Here is a 26967-nt window from a genome sequence, read left to right on the forward strand (position 1 = left end):
GCAGAGTCCCAGGGCGAGAGTCGGTAGGGTTAACGTTTTTGAGGAGCTTCCAGAAAACATGCTGACAAAGAGAGTAGAGAGATGGGGAGAGAACCGCTTTCTGAACAATAAAATAAAGTAAATCTTTAGAAGTAGGATAAAGCCTTTCCCTTCACTGCTTTAACTTGCCAACAAGCAATTACTCAGCAGATCGCGCTGCTGTTGGTCTCGCTGACCTTGGCAGCATTTCAAGGGTTGTAGTTATACACGGATGAACTGCTCTTGAACAATTTTTCCAACATATTAAGCACAAACAAGTTTTTCCTCAGCACTGGGTGAGCAGGTCTGTCTTCCCACCTGTTTATTCTTTAAATGGGTGTTTACTTTTTGGCTGCTGCTGTAAAGATAGTTTGATTTGTTTATATTGCCCTTACAGTCTTCAAGACAAGTAATGAGGTACAGGCTCTAGCCTGCTGTTGTATTTATTTCTCTTAGAGCTGTTCTCTTCAGGAGCTCAGTGTTACGGAGGAACGAGGTCATTTTATTGCTCATTTCCAGGAGTATTTCCACTTAGTGGAGTAAAAATTGCTGCCTCCTCGGCTTGGCAGATGAAGGGTCAAATTGCTTTTCTTTCACCTGCCCTAAAGTAAGTAGCAGCTCTTTCTGAGCAATAAATTCCAAAACACAAGGGACATCAGAATGATTCTCTATGCAAACCAGTTTTTTATTGTCACCCTTCATTTGTAACCCCGGCATTTTATGCTGCTTACAACTCTCAGCTTGGTAGCAGAGTATTTACGTGATATGTGTGAAAGACTCCCACGCTTCCTTTATACTTCTATAAATAATTACCACCTCCTTATTTCTAAAAGTCATTAACCATTTAGCTGCAGTAGTGTGAAGTATTTTAGAAATGCAGATATATTTGTTTGTTGCAGCTATTAGCTGGAAGTCACAGGAAGTGCAACAGCCTACATTTACAACTTCTTTGTGAAAGAAATATTCCAAAGAAGTTGTAAATTTTAAGGGCAATGCACTTTAATCACTTTTTGGGAGGGGAATAGCTCGCCAGATCTCTAGCTGGATGCACAAAATGGAGTAGATATATATGCATTAATCACAGAGGTGCTAACTGGAATGTGTATTGAATCATCTGAATCCTTAACTCATTTGATAAACAGATCAGGGTACTTTTGTGAAGCATAAATGCCATTTAAAATAGTTTAAAAGTTTTGCACCTCATCGAATGATTTTTATGTATTTCTAAATGCTGACTATCTGTCCAGTCTCATTTTCAGTTAGCCCACTGTTTATATTATTAGTTGACATGTGTTAAAGGGTAGGAAGAAGGAAAAAACCCAAACTTTTATCTCCTTAATTAAAAAAAAGCGGTCCTTAGTTTTATTCCTCTCTAATATCTCTTAAACCCTAGATTGCATCTTGAGATACTGTGATTTTTATGTATACTTAAAGATATTAAAATGGGAATTTGGCCAAAGGAAATTCTAATTGCTTCCAGGGACCATTTTCTTGGTTTTATTTCAATACTTCAGGATATCGGGAAGCAAAATCATAGGTGATTGCAAAGGTGTGCTTTTTGTGTTGAGAAAAAATTTAGATATCTGCTTACCTGGCTTAAAGCATTTTCCTAAGGCTGAGGATTGCAATACTTTGATTTGTGAGACAGAACAGAATAGACTAAATCAGGGTGAGGTTATTTTCTTTTTTGGAAGCAATGCATATATTAAGGTGGGCAAGATTGTTTTGACTAGTGCAGTAAACCTGATGAGTGATGCGGATGTCCCCTGTTCCATTACACATCTCTGGCACAGGGTAATTCCACTTCAGTGCCACACTTGCAAGTCATTGTCTTTGCTCTGAACATATACTTCCAAATATTTATCTTAAAGATGTTCAGCAGATAAATACATGCTCAGTACTGTGATGAAATGAATCTAATAAAAATTAACAAAACTCAAGATTTAATGCTATTGTTTAGCATCTTGCAGGTTTGAACTAAACACTGGCAATGTGTGTTTCAAATACTAAACAGTTTAAGGCATCTACATTGTTTACTGTCTTTTCCCTCCTGAGAACTGTAATCATAGAACCACGGAATGGTTCTGGTTGGAAGGGACCTTTAAAGGTCATGGAGTCCGATTCCCTGCAGTGAGTGAGCAGGGATATCTTTAAGTAGACCAGGCTGCTCAGAGCCCTCTCCAGCCTGTCCTTGAACGTTCCCGGGGATGGGGCATCTGCCACCTCTATAGGCAACCCGTCCCAATGTTTCACCACCCTCATTGTAAAAAAATTCTTCCTTATATCTAGCCTGAATCTACCCTCTTCTAGTTTCAAACCATTACCCCTGTCCTGTCACAACAGGCCCTGCTAAATTGGTTTAATGTAATGTTTTACCATTGCCTGTATCCCTGTGTGAACAGGTTCAATCAACAGTTTACTGCAAAGCTATGGAAAATGACCTGCCAGCTGTTTATTTGGTCTGGGAGTGACATTCGTGGGTCTGAGGTGAACATCCATATATTATTTTGTGAAGCTCAACCTGCATCTCAATGTGATACAAGACCACATATGCACAGCTGGTGCCCAGGTGATAGCCTGGATGAAAATTTGCTCTGTAATTAAGTTTTCATAACACAGTTGTGCTAAAACATGTTTTTGTTTCCTTTCTGTCCTCACTTGCAATGAGTTCAGTGACCCTCTCCTGTCTGAGTAGTTGTTTTGTGAGATTGGAACAGATACCATTTCAGGAAGTCTATTATTTTTTGTGATATAACTGGCATGTACCATGAGTACATTAAGGAACTGTCATAGGAAGCCCATAAATATGAATATTTTTCCAGCTGCTTTTCCATTAAACTCTGTTAGCTGAATGAAATTAGTAAATAATTATGTTGGTGGGGAACCTGCTATATCTATGTGCTGTCTAACATCTCAGTTTTACAATGCAGCTTAATTTTTTCTATAGACCAAATTAGTTTTAGAGTAATCTAAATTGCAAATTGGCCAATTTGCATTAAAACTATGCCTTCTTGCTCAGATTTGTCAACACCTCTTTTTTAAAAAGTCTTTAACATTAAGCATGGGTGGGTAAGACCATCTGTTTATGGAGCTTGCCTGCAGCTCCATTACTTAGCACGAGACAGATTACAGCTGTTTAATTGTTATCATGTTGAACGATTATCTTTCAGTCCAAAATTAATATTTATATATGTATGCATGGAAAGCATGTCGTTAAACATAAGTGGTCTAAATGTGGATTAATGTCATTAAGCATTCATATTAATCCCTCAGGAAGGCTAAAGTTAGCATCGTGGTACTTTCATGCTAGTTTTGACTGCTGCATGAGCCTACTTTACCTGGTATACATGGAATAGAAAATCAAATTCAGTGGTGGTCCACTGTAGGAGTGTGCAGCTTGTCATGTTTTAATATTCTGGCGAGAATTGGGATCCAATTGTTTTATCTTCTAAGATTTCCCCTGAATTTTAGTTGAGAAAAAAATAACAGTGGGCAGCAAAGTATTTATTTTAACCCTTTTCTTGGCATGAAAGGACACTAACATGACATTGAAACCAATCCAACCAAAAAATAAATTTTCTTCAGCAAGAAATTTGTAATTTTAGCTAGGAAGAGCAAGAAAGTAATCTGAATTACTTTCTTTCAATCAGAATTATGAAAAAAATAAATAACATCTAGAGCACACTCCCCTAAGTCTGTTTCCATTGGTACAGACTCTGTCCTGGTGACTGATAAAAATGGTTTTCAGACAAACATGGATGCGTTTATGTGCTGGTTTTCTATGTGACCATGAGCAGTGTAAGCTCAGTACTGCTAATGTTAAGGAATGCAAAGAAGTAATCTCCTCCACTAAGTTATATGGTATGCACCTGCTGTCTTCAATGTATGTTCGGTTTACAGCTCCTTACATTACTGATTTCAAATATGACTACAGGGAAATGACACTTTATCTCTTTATAAGATCAGGGAGCAAGTCAAGACAAATGTGTTCCTCCTGTTAATTAAAGGAAGTGCTTATAGAAAATTTGATATGGCTATATATCATTACAATATATATTTTTGAAGGTATTCATGGACCAGTTTGAGGGCTTGATTGATCTTCCCCACATTTGCAGATTAGAGGCAGAGCGGCATGGATAACCAGTATTATGATGACCATTTTTACGGTCATTTTAGTACTGATGCTAAGCTGCCAAGCATGGTTTACTTTTCTTCAAAGTTTGAATTACTGAGAATATTGATATTTCATAGTGGTTTAATGTGCTAGGTATTTAATGTACCTTAATGCATTCGTGCCAAGAATTCTTAATAAATTTTAAGGTTCTGTTGAGATTTTAGAATTTTGATCAGAAGGAAAGTTTTGTCCATAAAATTAAAATAATTACTGCTGTATGAATACATTCTGTAATTCTCAGAATTCCTACATTTAAGCTTTTCCTTAGTTTTGAGTTCGTGGAATTACACCTCAGTAAAACTTTCATCTTAAAAGTAAGATTGGATCTGAATGAACGTCTGACCTTTGCCATTCAAACAGTTTATTCTCAGATAAAATCAAATAGCAATTAGTTTACCACAATATTGTGAGTGAAATCCTACTTTCACAACACATGACTACATTGGAGTTTGGATTTCACCAGAATATTTATACTTTTATTCTCAATGCAGAAATTCCATGAAAAAGAAAAGATTACTTTCTTGGCACCCAGAGGACTAATAACCACAGTTCAACAAGATTTCATGAAATTTAGAACAAATACGGTTTTGATCTTTCCTGTGCCTGAAGGGCATGTTTTTAATTTGCCAGGCCAAGCCCTCAATATGCTAAGTATTTGTATGTTTGGTAACTATAAAAATACTCAATTGCCAGGTGAATTTAAAATAGTGCACGCATATCTGAAGCTGTGAAAAAAAGTGAATTATTGGTCAGGCCTTAACACATTGCAAGACCAAGTATCTCAAAGACAAATTATCTGTTAGCATACTTTAAATTGCTAATTGGTTGATTTGCATTCAAATAAGGACCACATGTGAAGTTCAAGTTTAGGCACTTCTTCAGAAAACAGCAGAATCCTCTGAGATGTGAAGAATTTTAAAGCACGTTGCACAGCTTACTTGAGCTGAAGTGGCGAGAAAGTAAGTGCTTTTGTTCTGTTGTATAGTTGCATGCTGGTCAGACACACTCTGAAAGTACTCCAGTCAGGAAAAAAGACAGAAACGATAATGGTTCCCATCCCATTCCATCCTCTTAAGATGTTTTCAAGCCAAATTTATCTTTCATGCAGTTCTTAGCATGTCAGGTTTTACCTGCATCTGAGGCAGGTCTTTGCAAGTTTGTCAGAGGTCTCAAATAGGTGTTTGACCGTTTTTTCAGCCTGTACATGTGGGACAGTTTTAAATCCTTAATGGCATATACCCTTTCTTCTAAATCCTTTTCCAGCAAAATAGTTGTTTAATAGGAAACAACACCGCTCATGAATTTATCAGCAGTCCCAAACTTCCTACATCTACTATATCCTTAAAAGCAACTGTACCTTTTATTCTAAGATACATGTGGCTTTCCCATAATCCTGATGAGAAATCTTACTTCATAGTAAAATTGGGATGGACCCTAGAACAAAAAAATCGGAAGCATAATGGGCTTACATGCCTTTGTACATGAAAAACCATAAATGGTTGCTGCAAAGAACAGTTGCGGTTTTGGCAAGGGGTAAATCGCAGTGAATTCGGGTCTCTCTGCAGAAACATACACAGCAGGTATTTCTGCTGCAGGTCTATGTAAACACTGGGAGAGAAGTGCAGAAATTAAGAAGAAGGTATGATTTCAGGGGGAGGATTATGTTTTGGCCAATGTAGGGAGAGGAAAAAAAAGAAGGTTGCGTGAAACTATTATTCCATCCATGTATTCTCCTTTACAAGGAGGGCAAGATGGGAATTTAGGAGTGAAAAATTATCAAAAGGGAAGAGTGTTTTTAATCCTCCTCTATTGGCAGCAATGCTGTGAACATATGGTATGTCTAAGACAAGGTTCTTATAAACGCAGGGAAGGGATGACGACCATGCGCTGCTTACAGTGGAAGAGCATGTGCTTTCAGTACTGTTCAGTGATGAATAGAGAGAATTACATTTGCAAATGACACCAAAGCCCGCTGCCCCCAAGCACTTTGGAAGACAGGACAAGAATTTAAAATTACTTTAACAAATAGCACCGACTATGCAGAAAAATGAGGTGTAATTCAACAAATGCTGGATTCTGTGCTTAAGGAAGAATAATCAACTGCACAAATTCAAGTTAGGAAGCAGCTCACCAGGTAGAAGAGGCTCAGAAAAGGCTGGAGTGGATGAATCATTTGACATGAGTGAACTGCTTTAAGGACAGGCCAGAACAGTGGGTTTTAAAACTTTATGAATTCTGGGCTTCTTTAAGTTTTCTGGTAGAGGTACGGAGCTCCTCAGAAATTGCATATGGACACATATGGCTTTTTATAGTCTCTTGTTGAGAGTAAAAGCAATTGTTCAAAGCAATCAATACATTATTTCTTAAGACTGATGTGAGTAGAACAAGAAATACTGGGTTTAAGTATCACAAGGGATATTTGGTTGTTTACGTTCCAAAGATGTTTGAATTGTCAGGGTAGTTAAACTGTGGCTGGGTGGAAGTGAGAGGAACTTAAAGAGTTTTCCCATAGCCAGGTCAGAAGTAAACCACCACAGACCGAGTCTTGAATAGGTTAGAGGGTGTAGGCCACAGCTGTCAACTCTGTGTTTTGTACCAGTTCCACCCAAAAAGCACAAAAACCTGTTTACCCAAAGTGCTTGCTCCCTAAAGCTTGCAAAGAAACTCAAGAGTTTCTCTTCTGTTGGCAAGTGTCAGTGAAACCACTGATGAAGTATGTGCCTTATCCCTTGCTACTCCTTGGCTGCACAGGGAGTAAGAAGTACAGTTCGTAACACTTTGTTAGCACAGATGGCAGAGACATAGGTGGTTCATCAAAGCTTCCCCACTGCTCACTGGGGAAAAAAAATGCAGTACCGCAGAATGGAATCTCTGGGGTGTTTTCCCTTCTTTTTTTCCAGTTTACTTTGTATGCATACGGCTTGAGAACTTTGAAATGCCAAAAAAACATGTTAAAAGAACTTTAGCGAAGTTGCAAAATGAGAAAGTTAAGAAGCCGCAAGAGAACACTTTTACGTGTCCTTATCATTATATAACAGAAGATGTGACACTAATTATAGTATATATGTATCATTGTAATAAAAAAATTCAATGGTATCTTCAACTGCTTTTCCCTCTGCACCCGACAGACATGATTTAAGAACGTTGCAAGGCTGTGAAGGGCTGTCACATGCAAAAACTCCACTTCACTTGTGCCAGAGACTGGTGCACAGGGTGATCTCCTCATTAAGAATGATTCTGAAGAACTGGATTCCACCCTTGCTTCTACCATGTATTTTCTGTTAGTCATTCACAAAAGCAAACTTTAAAGGCGTGTCCTCTGACTGTTCTTCATTTTCTGGGGACCTGACTGACTTATGTGTGAATTGCTAAAATGCTGGTTTGTGTATGAAATCCCATATAATTCTAAGTATTCTGGAAAATCACATCATAGGTGTTTGCAGCCCAGTGGATGGAGACTTCTCATTTTAATCTTTCCATGCCTTCCTTAGTCGCTCGGTGGCAAAAATGAGATAAGGATGCATTTCTGTGTTCACCCCAGTATTGTGAAGACACTGTACTAAATATTTTAACTTAAGGAGGAAGATGATAGAAAAGTCTGTAAGGAAACAGCCACTTCTTTGTTGAGGTTAGCACGGTGTGCCTGCACTAGGACATGAGCCGTTTGTTGTCCGTGAGGGAATGAGTGCTGAATGAGGACTGTCACCTCTGTGCCTTGACAAAGGAAGAAGGGTCTAAGAATTGCACAGGTACCCACAGACCCAGCATTGCCTAAATTTGGGGTTGTTTGACTTGGCCACTCTAATAATAGTCTTGTAGTGTGGTGGTGGCAGGGTGTTATTTGTCATACGGATTGTGAACAGTTTAGTACAAATTTTAAAAACTGATTAAAATATTAAGATGCTAAAACTTTCTAACTCTGAACAAATAGATAAATGTATAGATAGCTTAAGGAAAACGGTATACTATCAACATACCATAGTTTGCTTACAGGAAATTAAGATGGCATTTTTTCCTGTTATCTCCTTATATGACATTTAGCGCAAGGTTATGTAGAAGTGTAAACACACCTGATGCAAGATACGTTGTTTACATCTTCCTGTAGAAGATGTACGTCTGAGAGCAAGAAGTTTGTGTTAGCAGCAGAGAGATGTATGCAGTTGTTCACCAGTGGACGGGATTGCTACACAGAGTTGTGGGAGATGAGGAGAGTAAGCAAAGCAGAGCTTGCTCAGGAGGGAGCAGAACTGTGCTCATCATTATTGTAGCATACATTTCTTCATCTGGGTTTTTTTTGTTGGGTTTTTTTTTTCCTTTTCCCCCTTTGGCTCTGTTCTCTGTTTCTAATTTCTCCTTTCCATTTTCTGTTAGAGGGAGAGGCTGCAATGCAGGAAGGATGGAAGGAAGCCGATAGTGTTGGTGGAGAGGAGGCAAGGGTTTGGCTCACACTTTCAAAGTGTAGAAAGCAAAAAAAAACCTTAAAGTTAGTTTTTAATTTAGGCAGACCTTGATCGACACGGCTTTGGTCACATTCTTTGGTATTTTTGCTTCACGGCTGGGGGTACTATGAGGTGAAATTCTACTCTTACAGCAAAGTAACTCGTCACTCATGTGGAGCTGTTGGTACTGTAATGGGACTATATATACCCTACAAAAGATGTGTGGCATGTTGTAGTCTAGTGTACAGGTTACAAAGATTATGATGGGTGAAGACATCTGGTGGAGGATAATAATGTAAGCTAATAGAAATATAAATTTGCTATACAGTATTTAGAAGCATGTCACCATTATAATCCTTTATGACAGAATAATCAGAATAAAGCAGTGTTATAAGTACCAATTAAGGAACATCAAATCAACGGGTATGTGACTCATGCTGATTTGAACAGGAGCTGATTGGGATAAATGGATTTAATATGTACTTTTATTCTGTGGCTATTCTGTCATACCTGGAGGAAGTAGCATATGAATAATCTAAGGAAGACATTGACTTACATCTCTGATGGGAAACTAATGGGAGACATTAAATTTAAAAAAAAAAAATGTCAGGGTTCTGACTGGTTATGAAATATGCAGTGTTAAATGTGAATTTGCCTGACTTATCAGTTCTTTGTAAAATACATTCACATGCCACATATTTATATAAATATCCACACACATTGATAGCATTATTTATATTTTATGTTGCATCAATTTTGAATGCCATTTACATCTTCGTGGATTTTGACTATCCTAGAACATATACAAATTTTATATCTTCATTTTTATTTTTCTTCATTCCATTTGGAGCTATATGAAGTCCCTCTATTCCTGGATATATAGCAAGATTTTAAATTTCACAGTCTTAAACCCTGCAAGAAAACCCTTGTAGGTATATTGTCTAGTCTATAATTAGACTTTTTAAGGACTTAACATAACCCACATGTGCCAGATGTGTAAATATCTTGCCAAGGAACACCAGCTGAGATGCTCTATCCTACTGAAGTGCTCCAAATCCCACCTAGAATTCTCTATACAGAGCAAAAAAGGGTTTTATTGTTCACTTCCAGTCAGAGCTGGGTTCAGTTGCAATTGCAGTGCCATGAAGGTAAGGAAGACAGCATGGCTAGTTAAACTTCACTGCAAAGTTATACTGGTTTTGGTCACTCATTTTCTGCTTTTTGATTTTTCCAGGATGCTGCATGTTAACCAAAATAGTTTCTAACATTGTCCTTAATGTCAACTGACCATGAGTAAAAGGATGCTGAAAGGTAGCACTTGTTTTCTGATCGGTATAGTTTTATGGTCTGGAACTGACTGACAAGACTACTAGCTACAAGATATCTTAAAAGAGCATTTTCTGAATTTTTTTTTCTTTTTTTTTTTAATGCAGATTGATTTTCTGAAAGGAAATAGCATGTGGGGGCCTGGGATTGCAGTGTTTTCGGTTGCCTAGGAGGGTTTTGTTACGTTCTGTTTTGTTACCTATCCCTACATTTGTAGAGGCATTTAATGTTTCACTGGTGGCCAGATCCATTCCCCAGACAGACCTAATTGCTTTCATTTTATGAAATAAAGCTTAATTTTTCCTCCACGCATACTACACCCTGTTCTAAGAGCAGCTGTGTAGGAGCGCGGGGAATTCTGTTGCATGAGTAAGAGAAGAATTTGATCCACCCTGAAACGCAACTGTATCACTTTTCTTTTTGTTTGTGGTTAATGTGAAAAGCTACTTAGTTTGTTGATACTGTTCTAAATGTTCTGTAATTGATGTTTTCATCTTCTTACTTCCTCTCCCTTTAACCTTACCATTGTAGAAGAAAAAAGAAAAGAACAACTGTGCAGTGGACACCTGCCTCTTTGAGAGACAGGGACTAGAAAGTTTCTGCCTCTCAGTTGTAGCGGTGACTGTGGCAACTGTGAGACTATCTCATCATCTCCCTCCTTGGACTTGGGAAGAGCTTTTTCCCCGTTCATCCAAACTGGAGGAAAGGCCGTGCTTAGAAATGCCTTTCTTACCCATCCAAAACACAAAGTTGAAGAGTAATAGCAGATGACAGAGTACTTGCTAGTATCCTAGCAGGGTCCTTGCTAGGATATCCTTGCTAGATCCCCAGCAGGGATTTAAAAAAGGGCAATTTTTGAAAGTAAAGAGAGCCTGTGAGGGCCCAGTTGAATGACCTTGTCCAGCAAAACCAGGAGATCGACTCTAGCCTTGTTGACTCAGCTTGGCATGTCCCCACTGCTGTGGTCGGTAATGTTCCGTCACCACCCGTGCAGGTGGCTGGGTTTGGTGGCCTGCGATGGACATGTCCTACCTGGTTTTGCTGTGTGACATTTAACCCCTGTAACACACCTGCAGTTGACATCTGTTTCCTGAAAGTAAGGGAACGTGAGGGAATATAACCCGTCTCTGCTGTGTTTCATGTATTACAAGTAGAGCCTGCTGCTTTAAATCCATCTTGTGCTCGTCTGTCATTCACCCATCTGCCTCCTCAATTTTTTTGCAGAATTTTAGGTGTCATTTTCATAAAGCAAAAGTCTTGCTGTTCTTGAATATACTGTGTTATTCATTTTTATCCATCTAAAGCCCAAGTTTAATTTTCGCCCGTTTTTCCAAATGAGATGGATCACCACCTACTAACCCCACTACCTCCTCGTACACCCGATATATATGATCTAACTTACTTTGCATACTTGATGTTTGTGCTCGGAAGAATAACTATGGCTGAACTGAAGCAGAAAACTGTTCCTCCTAAAAATCCTTTTAATCCAGCCAGAATTAAGATAGTGCTAGTTATGCTGTCAGAATCATACATGACCTGCAAACCAAAGATCTTCCAGTATGGTCAGTGTTTTAAAGCTTGTAAGCTAATTACTCCTACATTGTGCTGAAAATGGACATTTTCAACTAGCCTTGATTATATTTTTGTTATACATAAAAATCAAAGCATGTAAAGAGAAGTCAGAAGAAAAACATAGTTTCCGAAAGGTAGCATCTCTTTCTTCTGCGGGCCTCCTTTCTAAAATAGTTTCTTTGAATCATGACGATGTTTGCTGAAAAGATAATTTCTTGCATTTTTAAAAGCTTTGAATTACATTTTCATTTTGTAATGTAAGACCTCTCATGTCAGGTGCACCTGCTTGATTTGCATGTGAATTCTGAACAGTTCTTGTTTTATGTGACACTTCTGAAATGTCTGTCTGTTTTTTTTTTTTTCTTTCTAATTCTCAAGCTCACTATTTGGATAAGATAGTGAAAGGTACTGTATATTTGCTCTTTGATGACATGCCTATACTTACATGTACTTTTTTTATATGAACATATAGTTACAGACACACTAGCCTGGGCAAAAGAATCTTCTTTTACATACATTCCATGGATTATAGATTTAACTCATATGACTTTCAATTCATCTCAAATTTTTTAATGGAAACTTTTAATGAAATCTTGTTTGTTATATACAAATGTTTTATCAGTAATTATACATTTATATGCAAATTGTATACATGTGTTAGATTTTGTTTGAACCAGAAACTGAAGATAGTATTCGTTTGCTGTTTGGTGCTTTTTCTCTGTTAGTTTTGTCATTGGACCTCTACCTACAAAACTGTGAATATTTAGGAAACAAAGCAAAGCAATACTCTTGTCACAGAACAAGTGTCATTAGTTCTAAAGGACAGATTAATTATAGATATGTGTGTGTATATATATAGACAGATCAATAGAATACCCAGGCTTTTAAACTTTTGTTTATTTGTATGTAGAACATCTGTAGGAAATTATGACTTGTATTTTGCGTGAAGCTAGAAAAAGCTTGTATATGCTACGCAACATTTTCAGTTAAAAAGGTTCAAGGATGCAAAAGCCTGACATGAAACAGCAAAGATTCTTGTATCTTCAGTTATGGTGAAAAAATTATTTAGAAAAATGTTTTAAATATTCCTACCCCTCTTTCCCTGAGTATCTTTCTCTATTCCTTATTTGTGTTTTTTTCATTAGAATATGACAATATTCATGGCAATATCCAGGCTTTCACACAATAAGTTTTGAGTGCACCCAGTTGACTCCTAAAACACTCTGTCAGTATTGCAATTAAGTATGTAAGTCTTCCATAAATTAAACAGAAGAGAGATTAAGAAACAAATAGCTCTCAGTACGTGAACAAATACTATTAGCAGGTACAGTCTGAAAGAATAAGAGTAGCAAGACTAATCTCAGCCTGGCATGATAGCACAGTATCCTTAACGGTAGCATCACCACCTGTCCTCATAAAGAGGTTTTCTCAATCCTCTGCCTTCTAAGAGTAATTTGACAAGAGTTAAGCACCCTTTATAACTTCAAAACTTTAAACTCTGGGAATGTTTGTAATTTGGAGCTACGTGGTTGAACGGTGTCAGTAAGTTCAGAAGTCTTTAGAAGAAAAAAATAGACCATTACTTCTGAAAAATGGTTCTAAGCTCAACTAAGCCTAACCAGGATGAGTCATTAGATTATTTCATGAAGATAGCTCTACAAAGTGAAGAAGTATTTAGACAGTTACTTAAGTGTTTTGGATAAAAGTTTACAGAAAATTGTTGTGTCCAAAAATATCTGATTTGTAGCCACCTTCTCATAAGATACTTAGTGCCATATCTGTACTTGCTTCTGTCAGTGTCTTGTCATAGCCATAGATAAGGAACACCAAAAATCTACATATTTATAGTGTTGTCATCCTCATACAGATCATGTTGGCTGCATGCCAGATTTCATCACTAGGAAGTGACAGTTACTGTTTTTTTTAATGAAATGTTAGACTGAAAACAATTATCGATTTTGGATATATTAAATTATTTTAATTGTTTCCCAAATTTTCCCTCCTTGGCCATAAAAGCAGACAAGATAGGATATAAAGGTAACAGCACAAAAGCCTTAGGGAGATTGTCACAAAAAATCACTCTCTGCTATCTGTCTTGAAGCACGTCACTACCGTGTTTTTGTTCAGTCTATCAATGTTTTATTGTGGTCCTTATGGTATTTCATTTTGTCCGTCCTAAGTAATCAAATACGCACAGCTATTACATTTAGTTGGAAATCCTGTTGGTCCTGTCCCATCCGTATGCAGCCTGAATCCTAATGTTTGTTAGAATAGATGCTAAGCTGCTTCACTATTTCCTGGGCTTTGCTTATTCTGTGAAAAGGAATGTATTTTTGGCATAAAGTATAGTCATTAAAACTGGCCTATACTTTGTGCAATTATTTAACACACTGTAATTTCACATGAATATACGGCAACTCTGAGACCAGATAAAGTTAACGTTCTCTTTTATTATGTGCCTAAAATCATATCTATTGTCCTGCTTAAGAATTTGGAGGGATTTGTTCATAGTAACAGGGAGCTTAAACATTTGTGCCAGTATGTAACCAATACTGCATAGAGCAAATAATTATCTGTTCTATGAGCGCAGAAAAATGTATCATTTTACCCAGCTCTGTTTGCGCTATGCACTCATCTCTTGTTACTTTGCCAAAAGCCAGTATTTAAAAAACAAACTTAATTTTGTCTGGCCTGCAGGTATTTAGAGGATTGGTGCATTTATTTCCTGCCTGTACAGGTAAGTGGTGTCTCAAGTGTCAGGCCAATCAAAGATGCCACTTTGTTAAGAATTACATTCCCCAGGTAATGTTGCTGTTCCACTCCATGTGCAATTACAGTATTTGTGCTGTTCTTAAGGCCTGTTCCCAGTAAGTGTCCCTTGTTTGTATTTTTTTTTTTCTTTCTGTATAATTGCAATATTAAAATCACTTGTGATTTTTCTTCTTTGTCTGTTTCGACAGAGGGCTGCCCTGGCTTGTGCAACAGCAATGGGAGGTGCACGCTGGACCAAAACGGCTGGCACTGTGTCTGCCAGCCAGGATGGAGGGGAGCAGGCTGTGATGTAGCTATGGAAACTCTCTGCACCGACAGTAAGGACAATGAAGGAGGTAAGATACACCAAATGGATCTTTAACGCTGGGGAGAACATGGGAGGAATGGAGATTTTGCAGTCAGGTGATTAATTACCGCCATGAGAACCATACACACATTTTACTAACTTCTGTGCCTGTAAGAATACGCGGTGCTATTCATTGCTTTTATATGGCATATCAGCAAAGCCTTACAAGCTGCTTGTGACAGGTGAGATGTGCGCTTAGAAAATGATGGGTGTCACCTTAGTTTCCCTGCAGTGTTCTTCTATTCTGGAATAATAAAATGTAGTCTCAACTCAGTGAACTGTAGTGGAGAGGGAAAAAAAAGGAGTTCAAATTTTCAGTGACCTCACAAGGAAATTATCCCAAGAGAAAAGGCCGAACAGGGAGTTTACATTTTGACCTATGATGCTGTTGCTGGAAACAATTGCCTGCCCAGTCTACAGAGATCTAATCCCTCCATAGCCTGTGAATGCTCAGATAAGTGACAGGATGCTCCCAGAAGTCTTGGGGGTTTTTGGCTTGCTTTTACGCAGTCTGTCATTCAGGTGACAGGTAACAATCTGCAGGAAGATGCAGGCAGGACCGTTGACTCTAAGGAATCAATCTGCAATCATCATTGTAGAGTAGGGAAGGTAGAGGGGCTGTGACTTTGGCATGACTTCAGAGTCACAGAAAAAAACCCACAAAAAAAACAAGATTAAATGTGAATGCACTCAAATATTAGATCAGCATAACGCTTTTATTGTCTGTCTGTCTTTCTCTCCTCTCATCAGCTCCTTTTGTTTAACACCTTCAGATTCAGAGCACAGATAAGAAACTCCATTAGGGCCTCGGGGTGATGATAGAGTCATCTGTGACTTTGTTTTTCAGCTTCAGACTGTGTATGCCTTTGCCATTGCTGGTTGGCTGTTTGCTCTCATATCCCCACTGCAGCTGGGATTTTAGACATCACAAAGTATAAATAACAGCATCATTTACTTCCCAAGCAAAATAAATAACACAATTAAAACAGTGATGCTGTTTATTGCTTTACACATCATTTGGTTTGTCATCCTTCTCTATTATATATTGTATATTTTGAGTCAGTTTTGCACGTGTAGGGGCCTAAAGAATCTGACGCAAAGTGATACACAGAATCTGAGCTAGCGTGAAGCTGAATGTCTGCACGTAGGAAGGGAGCAAGAGGAGTGACTAGCCATAGCATTTCCATGCAGAGATGTGCTGTTTGGGGAATTAAGCTGGGCCAGGGAATTGTGACCATAACGAAGAAAGAGAAACCTGCAAGCCTGAAAAGAGACAAAGCAAAGAGGAGGAGAAGCTAGGTTAGAGCGTAAACAACGTGGAGGCAAAAAAACAGATCATGTAGGGAAAAAAAGTTGAAAGCCCAGTAATAGACTGGAACAGATTCAGTAAACATTAAAGATAATAGAATGACGTGACATATCAGAGGAAGAGCCAAGAGCAGATAACAGAGCTGTGGAAGGAAGAGGAGCAAGGTGAACAGGAATACCTGTAAACAGAACAAGGGAAAAGAGGATGCTCCTTCACACTGAAAACAGTAATAGCTGTTTGTGAGGAAAAGGGGAAGATGAACAAGGAATTGGAGCAGAAGGCTCTAACAAGCCTTCTTCAAGAAGAAAGAACAATATTTAAAAAAAGAAAAAGTCTTAATGCTGGTATTTTGTTGCTCTTTTTCTCTACTTTTTCGCCCTTATTTCTTCTACAGACGTTATGCAGCTATGTATGAGGAAGGGGTTGGCCGAACGGTTGTTTTGCCCTCATTGACCTATATAATGCTATTTGTCACTGGCATTTCTTTCAGCAAACCTGATACTAATTTACGTGCTTCAGTACAGAGCATATTCACTTCAGTCTTTGACCAGTAGCTGAGGAAAAGGATTAAAGTATAACAAATCAAATTAAAATCTGGAAGCATACCAAACAAAATTGGGAAAAGAAAGTCGTCTTTGCCAGAAACCCACCTGGAAAGAGAAGCAGTGTTTCTTCCCTTTCCAACAGTGCCTGAGATCAGCCCACTAATCTCTGGAGCAAGCCATGCAAATTCCAGACGGGTACAGGGAATGGCACAGGGATGCCTCTGTTGTATTTGTTTATTGTGGGCGATGAGGTTATCTGAGCACCTAGCTGAATTTATACCACGACTAGAGGTACTGTGATTTACATCGCACTAGGCTTAGTGGTTATATAATTAAAGTTATCTTGATTATTAGCTGATTGATATGCTGTGGTTAATGTTTATGTTTCGTACTACACTGGATAAAATATATTTCATATATTAATATGAGTATAATTCATTAAGAACAGTGCCTGCTGTTCCTTTGATTCTTAGCTCTTTCTGAGACTTATTGTTCAAATTCTGTGAACATGCGTGTTGACGTCAGTGGGAATATTCTCCGTAGGAAATGCTAATGACATCAAGGCATACTTGATCATTTTCCCTTCTAGATACTATTGACACATGATGGGATGATTATTACTCATCTTCCGTTTAATACAGATTTCTGAGAGGCTTGCAGATCATTTCCTTTCTCTTTAAGGATCACTGTTTTTTTTCCATGTGTTTGATTTGGATAATAAATTACAGAATTTTCTTTACATTGTAGCAACCCACAGGGAATATGCATGCAACAAGCAGACCTTAGGCTGAATTAAACTCCTTTTGACTTTGTGGGGAGAGAGGAGGTCAGAGTCATCGGCGGGTGGAATAAACCTAACCTCCTTACTTGGGAAAAATGTCACTGTTACACTTTAACAAAGCATGCCATGTTTTGTCATCACTGTAGAAAGAATAAGCTCTTTACTCTTGAGTTTAGGTTAAGCCTTTATTGAACAGATTCCTTTCTTAAGTTTGCATTTTGTTAGCTCCTATCCAATTACTAAGAATAGTTACAGGTTTCCACCAGAAGGATTTAAGGGATTATTAACATTCTTTTATTACTAAAATGCAATTAAATACTCTAATAAAGCAAAGCATACTTAGCATTACTGTATTTTTGGAATTACATCCACAGGCTAGGATAGCCTGCTCCTGACAAGCGTTGTCACAGGGTAGTATAAAGTCAGCCTAGAGATTATCTAAACCAAGGCCTCTTCTCTGATAGCAGCTGATAGCAAATGCTTAGCAAAACAGTATAATAGGACAAATGTGAACTTACATTGTCTATGATATACTAGCAGGCTGCTAGTTAAAGTAGGAAATTCTGCCACAGAATGTTTTGAATGTCAGAAGGGTTACTAAGTACAATATAACCCAAGCTCAGGAAATTTCAGGAAGTTTGTAATTGAATTAGGACTGGTAAAGTGGCACGCTTATGTTCTCTGGTTTGTATTCCAACACTTCCTGTTATTTTTCAGCCTTTTGTTTGCATCTGTGTTTGCTGGGGAGTGCTGGTTTGATATATCTGTAGCATTTATCTGCCATGACTCCAGGATTTCTTTCTGGGGTGACAGCTCATTTAGAGCCCAACATTTGATATTTTAGGCTTCTTCACTCCAACAGGAACGCTGAATTTGAGTACGCTATAGGTATGCTTATAAAGATACTGCAGTAGTAACGTTGAACAAGGTCCTTGTGCACTGCTCAGGAATAAATCTAGGACTGTTTCTGCTTTTGTGGCTTTTCCGACCAGCTGCTCCTACAGGCAGTCATTTTTGGTGTCTATAAGTGAGTCCTGTTGTAAAATTGAGCTATGTGAGGGTAACTGAGGTTTGTTAATAATGGTTTTCTGTCCTTTACGGCCTCTTTCCTTAGTGTGACACAGTCACTGAAACCATCCTGGTGGGATGGCCAGCATCATAGCTCCAAAACCGTATTCTTCCTGTGTAGGCACTGAATTGCACTTCAAGGAGATTTGTTGTTGCCTAAATATATAATCAACTTATTTATGAAGAATGTGATTTATGTAGATCCTTGGCTATGATCTCCCCTTGACACTGGCAGAAATTGTGCCCAGTACTTATTTTGTCCTCCTATTTTTCATCCTTCCAGCGTTTTTATACGTGCCCTTTAAATTCCATTCAAAAGCAAAAACACCCACTGATAACATCTTATTCTTTAGACATACATAAGGGTGGGAATCCTCTGTCTTGACTCCTGTAATTTAATGTGTTGGTGGTTCTGTTAGTCTCTCCAAATAAGCAATCTTATCAACAGACCGTGCAATTCTGTGCATTTTGCAACAAAGGGAAAAGTAACATTAGTCAAATTTTTTATAGCTAGACTTTAGCTTTTGAGGAGGAAAACAATAATGTCGTCATTACGTAGCCTTCTGTGTATAGAAGAACCACTTACATCTAGAACAAAAGAATATAAATAGCCTTCTGAGACTGATAATGATTGTCCAGGTGCCTGTAGGAGTTTCTGTTTTCTTTATAATTTCACTATCATATTTGAGTGATATAACTGATGAGCCGGTGTTGAGCTAAGTCTCATATTTTTCAGGCTAAACAAACTTCGTCAATAATTTTGCAGAGGCATTTCAGAAAGGAAATTTTGCTCTGCTTCACACAGTGCAATAGAGTACTCAACTTAGTGGTACTAGATAGCTCTAGCCACATAAGTACAGAGAAAGAATGAAAAATGTTTTCTCAAGTTATAAGGAGCCAGATTCATAACCATCCGTCACTCGCCTGGGCAAGTTGCTGATAAACTCCACAGAAAAATAACAAACGGCATATCCCTGTATCTTGGCTGGTGAAAATGAGATTCTTTCTCTGATTGATGTTAGCAGAGAGGCTTGTAAAAATGCATTTCCAGCTGATTAGTTCAGAAGGTGTCAATCTCATGCAGTTTTATGACCTGCAGACTATACTCCAGATGTACATTCCGATTTTATAAACTAAGAAAGATGAATGAAGAAATGTGAGCGTTTATTTGGCAACTGCACCAAATACTGCCTGGGAGACCATACAGAGATACCAAACCCCAAAACTGCCATCAGTACCCCCAGCTTTGACACTGATCCAGGTTAAAACCAGGAAGGGAGGTCAGTGCTTTGGCTAGGAAGGGGTTGCATATTGTACTACGAGAATAAGACTTAAAAAAAAATGACAAGAGTGGGCTATTGGAGGCTGGAAAGGCCTCTGGAAATCATCTAGGCCCACCCTCTGCTCAAAGCAGGGTCAACTAGAGCAGGTTGCTCAGGGCCATGTCTGGTTGGTGTTCGAATATCTCCAAGGATGGAGACTCCATGACTTCCCCGGGCAACCTGTTGTAGTGTCTGATCAGTTTCACAGCAAAAAAAGGTTTTTCTGGTGTTTAGACAGAATTTCCTGTGTTTCAGCCTGTGCCTGTTGACTCTTGTCCTTTTGCTGGGCGCCACTGAGAGGCAGTCGTTTTTTACAGCCTTCCATGAGGTATCTGTACACGTTGATGAGATCCCCTCTCAGTCTTCTCTTCTCCAGGCTGAACAGGCCCAGCTCTCTCCACCTTTCCTCACAGGAGAGATGTGCCAAGGCCGTAACCATCTCCACAGCCCTTCACTGAGCTTCCTGTAGTTACGTCCCTGCCTCTCTTGTACTGGAAAGCCCAGCCTGCACACAGCACTCCAGCTGGGGCCTCCCCAGTGCAGAGCGGAGCAGAGGGATCACCTCCCTTCACCTGCTGGCGCAACTCTTCCTAGTGCAGCCCAGGATGTCATCGGCACCTTCTTTGCTTCAAGGGCATGTTGCTGGCTCATGTTCCATTTGGTGTCCACCAGGACTCCCAATATCTTCTCCTCAAAGCTACCTTGCAGCCAGGTGTCCCCCATCACGTATTCGTGCCTGGGGTTGTTCCTCCCCAGGTGCAGGACTTTGCACTTCTCTTTGTTGAACTGCGCGAGGTTCTTGTCAGCCCATTTCTCCAGTCTGTCAAAAGTTATCCGAATGGCAACAATCCTCTGGTGTATCCTCATCCCAGGAAAAATCAACATTCTTTTCTCTTAAAAAAGTTTAAACTTTGATACACTTAATGATGACTTTTTCATCCTTTTTTTTTTTTCTTTCCCTGAACTGTCTAACTGATCCACACAGCACAGCGGTACTTAGAGGAATACCTTTAGAAGGTCTCTGTTTACCCTTTTTCAACATCTGATCAAAAAAAAAAAAAGGATGATATTTTTCCCTTCAGAAAGAAGTTTTGCTCTAAAGCTACACTCTTTTCTGTAGAGAAGAAGTCATGGGTTTCCTCAGAGTGCTGCATTGGTATATTTTTCAGTTTAGTACAGCAAGCCAGCTCCCTATGTAATCCAAATTGAATAATAAAATGTTGGAGCTATTTCAGTCTTGCTGTTCTTTTGGGGAAACAATTATCAGCTATGTGATACCGTATTACATTCATCTAGAAATTTTCTGTAGCTGTCATTTCCAGGCTCATTTTCGTCACTACTTTACTTACAGCAAATTAGTAGTTATCAGTTTGGTCTTGATTTTAATCTTTCACCAAATTAGATTTCCAGTGATGTGACAGATCTAATGCTCCTTCTATGTGAGTATTTCAGCACATAAGCATAAAAGCACCCATGTGTTTAAATCTTGTTTATACTGGCCGGCATTTCTCATCAGTTTATTCAGAATAAAATCTAAATGTTAAATGCGGATTTTGTTCTTGCATACATTTTCATGCAAAGTAGTTGTGGAAACTATTGCCACTAGCAGTAGTGGAACTTTGCCGCTAGCAACAAAATCTTTCTGCCAAGGTATAAAGGAATCCACCTTGATAAATGTTGTGAAATACTTAAGGCTACTTGCAGCATAAGCGTGCTGAGAAACTTCAGGAAAACAGCTGAGTGGGAGTTACTTGTTTCTTTTCTCTAGCAAGCCAAATAACCTCAGATAAAAGCTGCTTAGACCCACCTAAAATGTTTAATATTCGTAAGTTAACAGTGTATGCAGAGCCTGAGCACCTTCATTTTCTGGTTTGTTCAACATGTTTTTAGAAAGTTATCAAATAAATAGGCTTAATTTATACAGGATACTGAGAATATTCAGCTTGCATGGATTCCCATGGGAGTTTTAAGAATTCAGTGGAAACAAACTGTCTTCCCTTAATTGAAAGTGAATTCATTAAAACCTTAATTATTAGTATTCTTTCATACTACGTAATTTTTTTAATCTCTCTGCTGGCTGATTCGTTCACATGCAAAGGGGCGGGAGGAAGAGTTTGTTCATTTGTCTGACTTTCTGCCAACAGATGGGCTAGTTGACTGTATGGATCCCGACTGCTGTTTGCAGAGCTCTTGCCAAAACCAGCCTTATTGTCGTGGACTACCTGATCCCCAAGACATTATCAGCCAAAGCCAACAGTCGCCCTCTCAGCAAGCTGCCAAAGCATTTTACGACCGGATCAGTTTTCTCCTTGGAGCGGACAGCACTCATGTCATACCGGGGGAAAGTCCTTTTAACAAGAGGTGAGCGTGACTCATCCTTACTCATCAATATAAAAGAAGTTGAAGAGTATGTGAGATGCACCTTAGAAGATCCACTGTGGCTGCAAATTTCATGGCGTGAACTTTCAGCAAAGACCTCTTCTCTTAATATATGTGGAATTGCGCGTTTTGTCTCATTTCCTACAAAATTCAAATTGCCAGTAGGTTACAGAAGGTACTTGCCATGCTTAGTACCTGTATTCTAACAGGGCACTTCATTAATGATGAAGTAAGTCTCCATTTAACCAGTTGATTTGGGCTAGCACAGTTGGAAATATATCAAAGCACTGAAAACACTTCAGAAGGAAAGCAAAGCTGCACTTTTTAAACTGAGCTCACTAAATAATATAAATTATGAATTAGTGTAATAGAACTGTTAAGTGCATGACAGTGTAATTGCATAAACTATTTGACTGGTGCTCTACGAAGCAGTAATGACCTGAAAATAAACCAGTAACAGGAAGCAGGTGTCTGGGATCTCACTGAGTGAAAGAAGATGATTTACATTAGAACTTACTGCGTTTGCAGTAATTTAACAGCATTAATGTGTTTGGGCACAGCAGTTGATTAAAAGTTGTTGCACCAATGTTCCTTATTGCTCTTTTAAATTTTGTACTTCATAGTCCCTGCAGTTTTACAGATTGCTTTGATACTAATTGAAAAGTACGTTGTTGTTTAAGAGTCTGCCAGAAGTATGACTTAAAGCGGGAACATCTAGAGTTCATAAGTTCTTAAAATTCTTCAGTGAATTTGTTCTTAGTAACTCAGTACAGACGGAATGAGCCAAAGTCAAATCAACAATACTGACAAAAAATTATTGTCTGTAGATTTTGAGGCATCTGTTTATACAGTGTAAATTATGTGAACTTGCAAAAGGCGTAGAGTCTTAGGAATTCTTTTTAATGGTAGTTGATGCCATGTAGGGTGTGTGTGCGTGTGTTCACTCTCCTAGCTTTTATTCATTCAAAAGAGAAGGAAAAGAGTTAATTGTAATTTGATCCTGCATCTTTTTCAGTCTTGCATCTGTCATAAGGGGCCAAGTATTAACTGCTGATGGAACACCACTCATTGGAGTCAATGTCTCCTTTCTTCACTATCCAGACTACGGGTATACAATCACTCGCCAAGATGGAATGTAAGTTTCCTTTGAAGCGTTTCGAAGTCCTAAAGACAGCAAAGGCATTACTGAAGAGCTGCTTGTAAAAATAAAATAATGGAAACAAAAGACATGAACAAAGCGACTGAAGTTGTACTTTGTACATTCTTCCAATGTAAAATATGCTGATGATATTGTTTAGAAGTAGAAGGCTTTGCTTAATTTAAACCCAGCATCACAAACTCTCCATTCTCTTAGTGCAGTGTTATGTAATATAATTGAACTGATTTCTCCGTTGTTCCCAGCAGAGCCATTCTGCCTTCAGAGCACTACGTGGAATGCAGAATCAATCCATAAAATGGAGGCTGTGGATGGCTTTGGGAATTTTCTGACGAGCTAGCCCTGTTGTTGTTTGGTTGGTTTTTTTTTCTAGGTTTGACTTGGTAGCGAATGGTGGTGCCTCTCTGACACTGGTGTTTGAGCGATCACCGTTCCTGACACAGTATCACACCGTATGGATTCCCTGGAATGTCTTTTATGTCATGGATACCCTGGTCATGAAGAAGGAAGAGAATGACATTCCTAGTTGTGATCTGAGTGGATTTGTAAGGCCAAACCCTGTTATCGTGTCATCACCTTTATCCACCTTCTTTAGAATTTCTCCTGAAGATAGTCCTGTAATCCCAGAGACACAGGTAAAGTGTGCTTCAAATAAATAGCATTTTATCACAGGTGGTATTAAGCAACCATAATGAAAAGAGTGCAAAGTAATGTTTAAAAATGCATAATTCTGACTAAGTGCTAACAATTTGCAATGTGGTCATTTTCAGACCAATTTATTTATTCTGTAGGATGATCTGTAAATTTTCATCTGAGAAACAAAAAAGGTAAGAAAGCTTGGTGTACACCAGTGTCTGGTTTTATATTTGTTTGCATCATTTAATTTACAGAATGCCTTCAGCAATCAGCTGAAGCCATCAGAGTGGACACACTATAGTACGTCTGACTTTTTTGACTGCCCTCTTGTTAGAAGTGCACCTCCGAAACTGAAAATGAAAGGTGTTCTGCTAGGTCTGAAAGACCCATACACTTCAATTTATCTGTTTAATCAGAATAAATAGCATGAGTCTCCGGTTTTTATAAACTAAAAGAACTCCCTGTAACACCGAGGAGAGGCTTACAAACCAATGAGCATATGTGCTAATCTCCTTCAGAACTTGTAACACCGAAAGTAAGACTTGACATCAAAACTTTGCTTTAAAAGGAAAAAGCTGTGACTGGAATGTTTTTTCTCTAACGCAGTTGTATTGGATTCCTCCATCTGAAATAACTGATCACTAATACAGTCTTCCTCAGCTCTTAAAGCAGAGTTGCTTTTCAGGAAGAAATATTTATTTCGTTATTGATTTCTGATAAAACTTCTAGTGAATCAGCACTCTTTCTGCCTCCCTCTTTCTCTCCCTCTCCCTTCTCCCCTCTCCTCTCTGTCTCTCTTTCTCTCCCCCACCTTCCCCATACCATAATTACATAGGGCACTCTTTTTTTCCCCATTCACTAAGAAATGTCCTTGCCTCTTCAAGGGAAACGTAGAAAATGTATGCAAATGTTTTCATGCAGAGCTCTTAAGAAAAGAGCAAAATCATTAAGCAATTCATGGTAGAAGCGGGTTTAAAGTAAAGATGTGAGGAAATTACAACTAAAAGCTCATACAAATCTAGACTCTGCTGGAAAATTGTTGCTTTTATACTCTCTGTCATTTCTGTGCCTTTGATAGTTGCAAGTCAATTAAAAGAAAGTATTTGCAATACACAGTCCACTGAAAAACAGCTGATTTACTTGTTTTGGCAACAGATAATGGATTCAGTTCCTGAAGTGATGGCAAATGGGTTAGATAGATGGGGTATAAATCAAGAAAAAAGTAATAATAGAAGAATGTCAGAAAATACGTATTTTCAAAAACAACTTGTAACATCTAGGTAAACAAGCCATTTCATGAGCCACGGGACTAGTGAAGTCTGGATTTTTACTGATTCCCACCCATTGGTGTAATTCCAGCTATCTGCCCCAGCCAGTCCTTCCCCTGTGGACTGCATTCGGCCTTTATTTTCTCATGGGACTACCAACTCGGCTACTTTTTCCCTAGCTGAACCCATTTTTTAATAAATCCTAAAGGAACTGTATTATCTTCACAAGATTTCTACTGTTATTTCAGGTGTGGTTGAAGTTAGCTACCAGGTTCAAGAGCTGTGAGGTGGGAGGTCTGACAGGCAGAACTGTTGGGTCAGGTTATTTCCCTGGGAAACTAGCTGGAAGGAAGGATCATGTTCCCAGCAGATCCTAGGCGGTTGGTATGGATGGTCATTTATGACCAGGTAAAAATAGCACTCTTGTTATGTATGCAAAAATCTGGTTCTGGTACTGTACAAAAAAATTATCGAGGAGTATCTTCTGTATATTTTGCTGGTCACATATGTCATCCCCTGCCTCAGCAAGTGACCATGCATGCATGTTCGTGTACCTCGCATGCAATGCTCCACAGCAGTGCATGGGACCTACCCCTTTTAGGGTCAGGTTCCCCTCGGAAATGCATCACGTGTAACGGTCTGTGCCAAAAAATTCACTATTCTGATAAAAGACGGGCAGAACCAGATGCCATTCAAAACTTGTCTGTTCAGCACCGGAGGAACTGCTGTAGATCTTTTTGTAAAAAAGGGACAATACCAGTTGAAAGTGTGGGAGACAGATGGAAGGCACGGAGAAACTGTTCCCCACGTTCTTCAGTCGGTATTAGTCACCCTGTTCAAGTGGGGTGACAGCACTCGCTGTCATGTGCTACCGGAGAAAATTATGTGCTTTTCTAATCATCATCCCTTGAAGTGCTTCATCATTCCTTGGAGATAACGTTTCCAAAAGAGTGTACTTAGTGGCTTATGAATCCCAAATAGATCAGAGGGGGAATTAAAGTCTGTACCAAAGAAACAACGCAACAGAAAACTGAAAAAAGAAGGCAAGCAAGGGGAAAGGACAAATGCAGTGGGTAAAAGGGGCGATCGCAGATCCAACAGATCGTTGCTCAAAATGGATGATAATAACTAACATGTTAACTAAATATCGGGCTACTTCGGCATTACCTTATCTGCTTTTAATTGCAAGTTAGCATGCTTTGCCTAGCCTTAACTGGCTGAGATTAATCAGTGTGGAACAAGACAGTAAACTGGGTGCGGGTGAGGGAGATCAGGTTAAGCTGGAGCTGCTGGTGTGTTTTATGTGATACTGTTGCTGTCTTTTTCCTAATGCGATACCTGTCGGTTTGCCGCATCTTGCAGTGTGGTCTGGCAGAAACCCACGTGAGTCACAATGAGCGATTCTGAAATTGAGTTTTTGAGAGTTTCCTTCTCCTAAACTTCTGTCATCCACTGTTACGTACACTTGCAAGATGCCTTCTGCAGCTCCCAAGCAGCTTGTTTCTAACACCTCAAAGTGTGTGGGAGAACAAACACGGAGAAATTTTCCTTCAGATTGTATGTTCAAGGTTCCTCTCCCCTGACTGACACTCACTACCAGCAATACTATAGAGCAGAAGTTGGCAAAACGTATTTACCCATGAAAATTCAGGATAAAATGTGGGCCTCGGTGACAATAAAAATGTTTGTTTTAACGTCAGGGTGGCCAGATCTTCAGCAAAGAAATGAACCTATTTTATCAGTTAAACAGGCACTGTAATAGGCTGTCTAAATGTTACATTATTGCATGGGTGCTGCATCATCATTTCACTTAGCTAAAATCTCCAGAACTTGGAAGTTTGTACTGAGAAAAAATA

At 38.9% G+C, this 26967-nt stretch overlaps 1 protein-coding gene across 7 annotated transcripts in view; it reads left to right on the plus strand.

Annotated features, from left to right (window-relative positions):
• TENM3 (teneurin transmembrane protein 3) overlaps positions 1-26967 on the plus strand; it is a 323343-nt gene that overhangs the window by 246931 nt on the left and 49445 nt on the right. For 5 of the 7 annotated variants that reach the window (XM_040600425.1, XM_040600594.1, XM_040600507.1 and 2 more), the window contains 5 exons: positions 11908-11934; positions 14490-14636; positions 21817-22033; positions 23067-23186; positions 23581-23842. In XM_040600425.1, the coding sequence (XP_040456359.1) occupies positions 11908-11934; positions 14490-14636; positions 21817-22033; positions 23067-23186; positions 23581-23842 (773 nt within the window). The remainder of the gene's footprint in view (positions 1-11907; positions 11935-14489; positions 14637-21816; positions 22034-23066; positions 23187-23580; positions 23843-26967) is intronic. The other 2 variants (XM_040600681.1, XM_040600860.1) reach the window with 1 other exon arrangement.

The sequence above is a fragment of the Falco naumanni genome, chromosome 1 (genome assembly GCF_017639655.2).
Source record: "Falco naumanni isolate bFalNau1 chromosome 1, bFalNau1.pat, whole genome shotgun sequence".
NCBI lineage: Eukaryota > Metazoa > Chordata > Aves > Falconiformes > Falconidae > Falco > Falco naumanni.